The sequence below is a fragment of the Choloepus didactylus genome, chromosome X (genome assembly GCF_015220235.1).
Source record: "Choloepus didactylus isolate mChoDid1 chromosome X, mChoDid1.pri, whole genome shotgun sequence".
Classification (NCBI taxonomy): Eukaryota; Metazoa; Chordata; class Mammalia; order Pilosa; family Megalonychidae; genus Choloepus; species Choloepus didactylus.
Genome location: NC_051334.1, coordinates 45,331,940 through 45,343,769, shown reverse-complemented (window position 1 = coordinate 45,343,769; position 11,830 = coordinate 45,331,940). Strand labels below are relative to the sequence as shown.

The 11,830-nt window shown below is 38.4% G+C and overlaps 1 protein-coding gene across 2 annotated transcripts; it reads left to right on the top strand.

Moving 5' to 3' along the window:
* Positions 1–717: 717 nt before the first annotated feature.
* LOC119523583 (ribosome-recycling factor, mitochondrial-like) lies at positions 718–1,569 on the top strand. Of its 2 annotated transcripts, XM_037822393.1 has the most exons (3): positions 721–1,178; positions 1,211–1,213; positions 1,274–1,436. In XM_037822393.1, the coding sequence occupies exons 1-3, from the start codon at positions 721–723 to the stop codon at positions 1,359–1,361; spliced, it is 549 nt and encodes a 182-aa protein (XP_037678321.1). In that variant the 3' UTR covers positions 1,362–1,436. The 2 variants fall into 2 exon arrangements, with proteins under 2 accessions (XP_037678322.1, XP_037678321.1); XM_037822394.1 differs by having other exon boundaries at positions 718–1,569.
* Positions 1,570–11,830: the final 10,261 nt, after the last annotated feature.

Below are 11,830 nucleotides of genomic sequence, written 5' to 3'. Positions count from 1 at the left end.
CTTTGTGGTAATGAGCTTCATAAGGGCAAGTCCCATGCTCGAGGGCTCAGCACATCAAACCGCCAGTCCCAATGTTTGTGACAACATCAACACCAGTCCAGGTGAGGATGTCCAACACATCCGCACCTTCCCCCAGATCCTTGGGGCTGGGGAGGAGGAGGCTGTAAATATATTTTTTATTATCTGCCCAAATTACTCTGGGATGTGTCACTATTTCACATTAACCTATACAAACCTACCAGGTCTCACTTCCTAGTCAAAGTTCTATGTAATTATGGTATTTGAGCACACTGTACAAGTTAAATTGTTTAGAAAATATAGATCCTGTACCAAATAAACATCTCTTCCCTTGGTCTCACATGGAAGTTGAAGTTTTAAAACACAATCAGTTTCAACCTTTACCCTTTGGCCTGGCTTGCCCTGGTCTTAACCAGACCTGCTTCATTCATATCACTAATTGAAGTCTGGGCTCTTTTTCAGCTTTTTTTTTTTTTGACAGTGGAACAGCATGGTTCTTAATCCTCAAAAGTTTATAGTCCGTTTCCCTAGTATCCCGGGCTGTAGCGGGCTTATTAATATCATGATGATAAAGTTATGATGGAAACTATTCAGAGAGGTTGAATGACCTGCCCGAATTCACAAGCTAATAAGTTGGGAAACTGAAATTTAAGTTCAAGACTGCTTCCAAAACCCAGATGTTCACAAAGATCTTCTTCAGTAATGGCCTTGGGATTAAGGTGCTTCCGCTTGGCCCACCCTGCATTTTGCAGCTCCCTTGCAGCCCTGACCAGACCTGTTTCAGAAGTTACATTGAAGATGTTGAGTGGAAGACAAAATGACCATAGGCAATACATGGCCTACCCAGCTTTACCAGTCCGCCATTTTGCTACCAAGAAAGCCAAAGCCAAAGGAAAAGGACAGTTTCAAACCAGAGTGAATATTAATGCTGCCTTGGTTGAGGAGATAATCAACTTGGAAGAGGTAGATGAAGAAATGAAGTCTGTGATGGAAGCCCTCAATGATAATTTCAACAAGACTCTCAATATAAGGACATCGTCAGGATCCCTTGATCCTATCACTGTGGTAACTGCTGATGGGAAGCATGCTTTAAACCAGATTGGCCAGATCTCCATGAAGTCGCCACAGCTGATTTTGGTGAACATGGCCAGCTTCCCAGAGTGTACAGCTGCAGCTATCAAGGCTATAAGAGAAAGTGGAATGAATCTGAACCCAGAAGTAGAAGGGACACTAATTCGGGTGCCCATTCCCAAAGTAACCAGGGAACACAGGGAAATGCTGGTGAAGCTGGCCAAACAGAGCACCAACAAAGCCAAAGACTCCTTAAGGAAGGTTCGTACTAATGCAATGAATAAACTAAAGAAATCAAAGGATAAGACCTCAGAGGACACCATCAGGCTCATAGAGAAACAGATCAGCCAAATGGCCGACGATACAGTTGCAGAGCTGGACAGGCTTCTTGCAATGAAGACCAAAGAACTCCTTGGATGAAAGTCTACCAGAGGCCAGCAACGCTGTAGAGCTCAGTTCCTGTGAATCTCATGGCAAATCGAGACTCTCTACCCCATCCGTACAGAAGGCTGGTACCGTGCAGTTGTTGCTCTTTATGAGACCCAGCCTTCCACTGGGGCACCCGGACTTGCTCACTCTCTTCCTAACCCCTGCCTGCCCCATTCTGCTCTGCACCTGCTGACATGGGTGGCCCTCAGAGAATATCTGCAGAGCGCCTTTACTCAAGACATTATCTTGACTGACATAGCCAAGAGAATAGGGACATTGGCAGTCTTAGCACCGCCTGCTCTTCATCTTGGAAACCTTTCAAGCAAGCAGTCAGGCCCTATCCCAACTTTGAACTCTGCTTGGGTTGATGTGGGCCTTCACCTATGACAAAGGTTACCTTTGTTAGATGCCCATTTTCACTGAACTATAAAATCTAAATAAATTGGAAAGAATAAAAACCACAAAGGAAAAAAAAAAGTTTATAGTTATGGAGTGAGGATGGAAGGTAGGGTGGAGACTAACATGAAAAGAGCTAACCACAATAGTACGCAGAAAAGAATATGAAATAGAGATATTAGCACTGTACATTGAGAGTGAAGAGACAGAAGCAATCAATTCTAGTTTGAGTGCCAGAGAGCGCTTCATGGTAAAACTGATAATTCACCCTGATCAAAGAGTTACCATTGCAAGCAACCACCTGAGCCTCCCTCAAAATAAGAAGTCATCTTTTCCAAGATTATCTCAGCTTCCTCCTTATAAGTGAATGATCACTTGGTAATGGTCTTTGTCACCATTTGGCAAAAAGGTAATCAAAAGTCCTACCATAACAAAGCAGAAAATGAGATAATTTGAGCATACTTTATGAAGCTGAAAGTGACTTACAAAGCTAAAGCATTTATTCTTGCTCTTTTAATTTTTTTAATACCATCTATGTCATTAATGTAAATGAATATAAAGGGACTACTTGGTGACTCTGGAGCACTTCTTGTAAACTTGAGCTCTCTCACTTCCTAGCTCAGGCTGTTCTCCAAACTTATCACCACAGCGGTTTCCGTCTAGGCTTTGGGGATCTTGTTCTGATGAAACCCAAACCTGCTGCAAAGCAACCTTGCTCTCAGTAGAGCTTCCTCACTGCCAGGCCTCTGGGAAGTGGTATTCACTAATTAAGCCCAGTTACCTCTTCTCTTTCTTTTCTTCCTCTATTTCAGATTCATTCAAAAATAAGCACTGAGTACACTTGTGAAACTTGATGCATTTTGGGAGATGCCAAGAAGGGCTAATAGCTGGCTAGAGTGATTAGGAGAGAGTGGAACTGAGTCTGGGGTTGCCATATTAAGAAGCTTGATGTAGCAATACCTGTTTTCCACTCCTCAGGCAGACAGAGTCGCCTATTGTAGTGTTTTTAAAGTGTTCCCACAAGTTCTTGGATGCTAGAGCCACCAAAGTAGAATCTAATTCCCCGCCCCTTGAATATGGTTGCAACAATATTTCCGGATCCACATGTTCTTGTCGCTCCCCCATCAAGAGATGGAGTCTATTTCTATTCCTCTTGAAAGTCGGCAGGCCACTGTGACACAAATGGGTATTTAAAAATGAAAAGCTATTGTAATCCAGTAAAGAGATAATATGAAGAACTAAAGAAATAGTCCAGTTATCAGAAAATCATACTTTAGGTAACTCAACCATCTAGAATACCTCTGTGAACCCAAACATGTGAGCCCAGGAAAGAAATTGATAAGTTTCTAAAAATACCTGGATAAGTGTCAAAGAGCTCTTGTTACTTATTCATAGACAAGTTCCCCAGCATGCACTAAGAGACTTTTTTTTTCACAAAGCAGTAAATTCTAGCTTCTGAATTTGCAAATATTTTACACAGTATTGTAACATTTTTGGTCATCTGATTTCCCAATCTATGGTAGAATAGAATTAGCAAATAAGCCAAGGGAAAAAGTTGCTAGAAATAGGCACAGTGCCAGCAGCAGAAAATGACATCTGAGCGTACAAGACTGAAGACCTAAAAATGACATAAAAACTCAAAATGTAGACAGTCTGGTGGCCCTAGGGCATAGGGGGAAATAGCTCTATATATTTCAATAGCCCAGGAGAACATCACTGATATCCAACAGGGCAAGTATAATGGTTAAATTTTATTCAAGACACTCTTTTTTATAAAGGCAAGAAAAATCATTTCTGCCATATTTTAGGGAGACTATAGAGAATTATCTAAAGAAACCATGTTTTAGGACTTAAAGGGATAAAGTTCAGTTGCCCAGAAAAATTACCAGAAAATGGAAATATTTTCTCATGTATTGGTTAAATCAGGACTTGTTAAATGATGAACATTTTCTAAAACAGCTGTGGAAGCCATGTTGGTCAGTATATGGTCTCAAAGCTTAGATTTTTGTCTTTAATGAGGCTGTAGGGTTATCTATTTTTTCCTTTTGCCCAACATCCCTCTTTTTTTTCTGGAAGCAAGACTTTGCTTTCTTCTGGGAGATGGTCCTTTCACCATGGGGCTAAAGGGGAATTGCCATCTTCTTACAGACTCCACCTCCTTGGCCTGATCCCTTGGCCACAGTGATGGGACTTGATGAGCTTGTGACTCAAGATGGGTTTGCTTCTTCTGGGATAATTTTAATTAGAACAAAGGAAAATGGTCACTTTCTTATTGGGTTGTGAAGTTGAGTAGATGTGAAGCCCAGAGCTATCAGGGCCTTGGTCCCAGCCTCTGGGAAAAAGCAGGTCTGAGAAAATGTCACAGACATAGAGAGAAACACAGAGGACAGATGCAGAGACAGAACTCATTGGTTTTGAGGAACTTCATTCCAATTTATGAGGTACCTGAAGCTATCCTGCGATTCTTGGTTGTTGAGCAAATCTCCTGATTCTAGGAGCTATTCATATACTATTCAAACAGTAATCCTCTTTGATGTAAGCTATTTCAGTTGGCCTTCTGTCATCTGCAGCTAAAAGGTTCCTGCCAGGTACAGGGAACTCTGGGAATTGTGAGGCCCCTCTGAGATGGCTTTTGCAATACTAAGGGTCTGACATGAATACCAAAAGAGGGAAAATGTGAAGCAGGCCCCTGTTTGTTCAACTAATGAGGAGTTGGTATCTCTGACAGGCCATGTGATTAAAAGGAGTTGCTGCTGCTTAACAGAAGGAGGAAAAGACCACAAAGTAGTTAGCAGGAGTCCATAGAGACATCTGCCTTATCAGATTTCCCTTTTCTGCGTAATTCATGTCAAATGCTAAGTTTACTTCTTCACAGGTGCTGGTGACATATCATCACAATATAGGAAGGAGAATGTGGATGGCAGATCTCTGAAGACCTTTCAGTTCTGGCTTTCTGAATCTGTGAGGCTTCTTAAATCTCTCCTTTTGTCCACTACTGGCATTTCCTCATGACCAGGAGAGAAGGAAGTGGTCCTCATTGCTAAAGGCCTGCCTATATGGTGACAAGTTCACAAATAAATGTAGGAATAATGATAATAGCTAACATTTATAGAGTACCAGGCACTATTTTAAGGAATTTACATGTATTATTTCATTTAAATCTCACAACAAGTCCATCAGGCAGATATTGATATTATTCCCATTTTAGAGCTGGGCAAACTGAGGCTTGGAGAGCTAAGAAGTTTTTGGTAGGTCATGCTTTGTACAAGATGGAGCCAGGATTTAAACTCGGGCAATCTGATTCCAGAAGCCTATCTCCTAACTACTATGTTGCATTGCCTTCTGTACGCAGCACACTGGCTGCAGCACTCAGCTGAAGATTTCTGTCTGCTCAGCATCCCTGTGTCATCAGTGCTGGTCCTGTAAGTGGGTGAGGCAGATTTGGCAAGGAAAGGTAAGTTCTACCACTCTGCACTCTGTGGGAAGTTCCCATCACTTTCCTTAATTATTTATATTAGGCCTGTTAATATATCTTTATGTTCCTAACACTGTTGGTAGGAATGTAATTCAGTACAATGATCTGGAACTCCATTTGAAGTGTGTAGAAAGAGCTATAGAAATATTTATGCACCTTGACTGAGGAGGTTTTTGTAAGGAGATAATTAAAAAGGCAGACTGAACTTTATGCACAATGCCGTTCCACTTAGAATTTTCTCTTATAATTAAAAGTTTGAAACAACCTTGGTTTTTATAACTCTTTGAGTTGGAAGGAGCAGATTCATTCACATTTCCTCACAGAAGCAGCAATGCATTATAAGGTATAGCAATCATCTATTGCTGTGCAACAAATTATCCTAAAACTTAGTAACTTAAAACAACAACAATTTGTTATCTCTTATTATTCAGTGGGTTGGCTGGGTGGTTCTTTTGCTTGTGTTATCTGGGCTTATCCATGCAGTTCCAGTCAGCTGGAAGCTCAGATGACCTCATTCAAACATTGGGGGCTTTAGTGCTGGCTCCTAGATGGGGTGCCTTGGTTCTTTTCCACATGCCCTCCTATCCTTCATTATGAACCAACTTCTTTTCAGCATGGCAGTCTCAAGGTGGCAGTCTCAAGGTAGCATTTTTTTTTTTTTTTTTTTTATTGAGATATATTCACATACCACGCAGTCATACAAAACAAATTGTACTTTCGATTGTTTACAGTACCATTACATAGTTGTACATTCATCACCTAAATCAATCCCTGACACCTTCATTAGCACACACACAAAAATAACAAGAATAATAATTAGAGTGAAAAAGAGCAATTGAAGTAAAAAAGAACACTGGGTACCTTTGTCTGTTTGTTTCCTTCCCCTACTTTTCTACTCATCCATCCATAAACTAGACAAAGTGGTGTTTGGTCCTTATGGCTTTCCCAATCCCATTGTCACCCCTCATAAGCTACATTTTTATACAACTGTCTTCGAGATTCATGGGTTCTGGGTTGTAGTTTGATAGTTTCAGGTATCCACCACCAGCTACCCCAATTCTTTAGAACCTAAAAAGGGTTGTCTAAAGTGTGCATAAGAGTGCCCACCAGAGTGACCTCTCGGCTCCTTTTGGAATCTCTCTGCCACTGAAGCTTATTTCATTTCTCAAGGTAGCATTTTAAGAAGAAGGTGGAAGCTGTACAATCTCTTAAGGTTTGGTCTCCAAGGTTGCACAATGCCACTTCCACCACCTTCTACTGGTTAAAACAAGTGACAAGGCCAGCTCAGAATCATTGGGGTGGAGAAACAGACTACCTCTTGATGGGAGGAGTGGTGACATCTCATTACAAAGGGCCATGGACATTGGGAGATGTGTTCATAAGAGACCATTATTATAGCCATTTACTATAAGAGGTGTGGAAATGCAACCAAGATTAAAAGGATTTTGGAAACCATGAGCCATGACCACTCTATGGACAAGATACCCTTTGATAAACAACAACAATAATAGCAGCTGACACTTATATAACACTCTGTGAAGTATTTTACATATATGAACTGATTGATGCCTCACAATAACCTTATGAGTTAGGTATTATTGTTACTCCCATTTTACAGATGAGGAAATGGAGGCACAGAGAGCTAAATGACTTGCCCAGGTTTATACAGACAGTAATTGATGAAGCTGAGATACAAACTCAAGCAGCCCAGCTTCAGAGTCTATTGTTTGAACTTCCATATCATATTGACTCTAAATGTACCTGTCTTTCCATCTGTCCATCCATTTATCAAGTTATCTATCTATCTATCTATCTATCTGTCTATCTATCAAATATCTATCTACCTACCTAATTTATATACGCATACTACCAGATTAGGTTTGCTAACTTTATTTTCAAATTTAGGAGTTTGTGCACCTGTCTTTGGAACAACAATTAGCCTATACATTTGTTTTTGTGTATTCTCCTTTTTTCTTATGATATCAATATTTTATTAACTTTATAAAATGAGCTAGGTAGCTTTCTCAAGTTCATTAATTATATTGTCCAATTCTATACCCTTAGTGGTATTTTGCAGTCTTAATTTATTAGTTAAATTTATAGGCCTGTTAAAACTTTCCATTAGGATTGTGTTTTACATATTTCAAAATAATTTATATAAAAAGGAATAAAAAGCAAACTCCAAAATTGAGAACAAAGTGAAACAAATGAATATGCTTGTATGTCAAATCAGTAACATTACCCACAGAAAAAAGAATTATTTTAAGTGACTTGAGCACAGTGTTCAGACTGCATGTTCTTAGTGGAAGAGATTATAAAGACAAAAAAACAGCAAAGAAATGTTAAGCTTTCCTCAGTAATTGTACTTCTACAGATAATATTGATTTTCTAATTTTGAAACTATTTTATATCTTATAGGGTAAAGCAAAATATATAACTATGTTTACATTATTAAGAATCAAAACTTTCAGTTAAGAAAATAGAGATACAAATCTAAAAACCAAAAAAGTTAAGAAACACATGATGTCAAATTTGAATTGAAAACATCAACATGGAATATCATAGTTTAGGATTTGCAGACCATACTGTCTCTGTTGCAAATACTTGGCTCCATCATAGTTGAGCAAAAGCAGCCCTAGATTACATGTAAACAGATGAGCATGACTTGTTCCAATAAAACTTTATTTACAAAAACAGGGAGTGGAATGGGATTTGGCCTGGAGACCATAGTTTGCTAACCGACTGGTTTACACTGTAGGGGTCTAGAATCCATAACCCCTTACCCCCAACAGTATTGAGAACCTTTAGCCACTTACAACTTGGTTTCTGAATACCATTCCCCACTAAAAAGAATAAGTTCTTGGAGACATAGCTGATTCCAGTTCCAGGGCAGGAAAATTTCAATGTGAGTCTGTATCATCTCATGTCACAAAGCAAGGAAACACTCCAAGATTAATGGAGCCATTTCAGAAGGATACTGGAGTCACTTTGAAGGGATTTGCATTGATTAATTGGGACAACTTAGGCATCAAATAATAATAATGATAATAACAAGTCTAATTGATCATAAAATGGTAAATAAATAGAAATTCATGAGTTTGTAGTGATAATATAATGAAAAAAAAGAAAAGAAAGAAAACTCATTGAACCAACTTTGGAGATGACTTTTACACAAACTTTTTCTCTGAAAATTTTTAAAAGAAAAAAATAAGTATTTCTCCTACTCTAATTGAAGAGAGAAACCTCTTCTTTACAGAAGAATTGCTACTAAATAATGTCAAAGGATCATATGATTAATAAATCACCGTTTTGCAAACCAAGTGACACAGTTGATTCAGGCAGTGATTCTTAATAGATGACCATTAAATAACAGGCAGTTGGTGGACCAGATAGTTGCATGGTGCCAAATTATCCACCCACAGATAACTTGCTCATTATAAAGGGAAAAGCATACCTTTGCAGTGAATAGATCTGGCAGTTGTCATCTTAACTCAGCCATCAAACTTAGAAACATTGAGAGAAGGACAGTCTGACATTATGTACTCCCTGCTATGAGGCAATATGAAGTAAACATATGAAATATGAAATATTGTTGCATTTCAACCTTTACATGGACTGCAGCTAGGAGAATAAGTTAAATGACACCACAAGGAAAGAGACAAATCCAGAATGATGTAGGACATTTGTGCTGGTTTGGATCTGTTATGTACCCCAGAGAAGCCTATGTTCTTTTATTCCAGCGTTGTGGGGGCAGACCTATGGTGGGTGTGACCTTTTGATTAGGTTGTTTCCATGGAGATGAGACCCTGCCCATTCAAGGTGGGTCTTAATCCCCTTGCAGGAGTCCTCTATGAGAGGATAAAAGGCAGAGACATTCTGGAGAGAGCTCAGAGAAGCTGAGACAGAAACCCAGAAACATTTTGGAGAAAGCCACTGAAACCAGAAGCTAAACCCTGGAGGGAAAGTTCAGCAGAGCCAGCCATGTGTCCTCCCATGTGGCAGAGGAACCCCAGATGCCATTGGCCTTTCCTTAGAGAAAGTACTGTCCTTTTGATGCCTTAATTGGGACATTTTCATGCCTTACAACTGTAAATTTGTAAACCAATTAAATCCCCATTGTAAAAGCTAATCCATTTCTGATATATTGCATTCCGGCAGCTTTAGCAAGCCAAAACAACATTCTAAAAGACTACAAATTAGTTTTGTTTCTTCAAAAAGTCTATGAAATGTGAATTTAAAAAGATTTGGGACAGTTCTAGGTTAAGGGACACAAAAGAGATATTAAAACAAATGCATTTCATAAACTTTAAATCATTTCTCAAAAAAAAAACTGTTGTAAAATATTTTTGAACAATGGGGTAACTTTGAATATGGGCTACATGGTAAACAATATTAGAGAATTGTCATTAAAATTTTTAGGTCTGATAATCGCATTTTGCTTATATAAGAAAATGTCCTTATTCTTGGGAGATGTGTATTCAGAAATTCAGAAGTGGACTATCATGATACTTGCAACTTTCAAAAGTTTCAGCACATGTGTATATAGATAGATGGATGAAGAAAATATGGCAAAATTTTAACAACTGCTGAATCTAGTTGGTAAATTTATATATGTTCATTACACTATTCTTTCCACTTTTTTGTATGTTTTCAAATTTCCATGATAAAAATTTAGGGCAAAATTTTTCTCTGTGAAGGATTGTATCTTACCTTTAAACTTGCAGGTTGGCCAATCATTTTGCAAACAAACTGGCATTCATATGGGTAACAGTGGTAGGCAGAAATCTAAAAATGGTTCCTCTGAGATTCTACATCCTAATCCTGAATATACTGACATATCAGTCCCCTGATTATCCTTTATTATATGGCAAAGTTGAGAGAGATTATCTTGGTGGGCATAACCTAATCACAGGAACCTCCTTAAAAGCAGAAAGTTTTCTGTGATTGGTGGCAAAAGAGGAAGTCAGAGAGATTTGAAGCATGAGAAGAATTTGATGTGCCTATGCTGACTTTGAAGATGGAGAAAGGGGGCCACAAGCCAAGGAATGCCAATGGTTTCTGGGAGCAGAGAATGGCATCCAGATGACAGCAAGGCAACAGGATTTCAGTTCTACAACTGTAAGAAACTGAATTCCACCAACAATTTGAATAAGCTTGGAAGAAAAATCTTTAGCACTTCCAGACAAGAATGTAACAGAATTGACATCTTGGTTTTGGTCTTGTGAGACCCAGAACAGAGAAAGTACCCAAACCTTCCTGGACTTCTGGCATACAGAACCGAAACCTAAAAAATGAGTCTTGTATTAAACCACTGTTTGTGGTGATTTGTTATGGCAGCAATAGAAAACTAATAGAAAACTAAGACCCAGATGTTTAGAGGAAAATGTTCAAGGAGTTTGGAGCTTGGGTGCATTAATTTGTTGAGTTCCTTAAAGTACAGAATTAAAATCTGGGTTGCTTTACTCTACTATTGCAAATTGCTCCTTGTCCTTCTGAATATATAAAATTTCTTCTCTGTTCCTTGTTTCTGGGTATTTCCTAAATGTATCTGTTTGCTTAGAAGTTTTTATTTTTATTTTTCCATTTATGAAAAATTATATATATATGTTTTGATTTCATTTAAAAATTGACACATTTCCCTTGACAGATGGTTAGGCATAAAAGCTAATTTCAAGGAATGACATCAGCAAGAATGGCAGAGTTAAGAACCTCTGAAAATCCACTCCTCCATAAAAGCAATCAGAATGCTTGCAGAAATTGTCACCATCAACATTTTCAAAACTCTGGAAATTAACCAAAGGTTAATTTACAACAATCCATGTAGCATTTGTTCAAGGAAAACAGCTGAATCTCAGTAAGAACAGCAAGCTTGTGGTGTTTTAAGTTGCTCTATTCCCATCCTTCTCTCCTCAGCTCTGAGGTAGTCTTGAAATCCAACAGTTTCATAACTAAAGGAGCTGTGAATACCAGAAATCTAGTAGCCAGGGTGGGCAGAACAGGTTTGGAGCTCCGAAAAGCCCCATCCTTAGAGAATTGTCATTATCTGATCTGACAGTTCCCTAGAATACTCCAATCAAAAGGCAGAGATTATCAGCATGGATTTAAGGAAAAAAAAAACAAAACATAATCCACACTTTAGTTTCAAAAAACTCAAATACATTGAACATAAAAGGATGGAAAAAGATATACTACTCAAACAGTAACCAAAAGAGAGCTGGAGTGAGTAATAATATTGGATGAAATAGACTTTAAGTCAAAAATTGTTACTTGCAACCAAGAGGGTATTTTATGATGATAGAAAGTAAATTCATCAAGACAATATAACAATTATGAACATGCATACATCTAACAACAGAGCTCCAAAATACATGAAGCAAATACTGGCACAATTGAAGAGATAAAGAGACAATTAAAAAATAATAACTGGGGACTTTAATGCCC

Excerpts from the sequence above, each read along its gene's own strand:
- LOC119523583 (XM_037822394.1), top strand. The coding sequence starts at position 721 with ATGGCCTTGGGATTAAGGTGCTTCCGCTTGGCCCACCCTGCATTTTGC.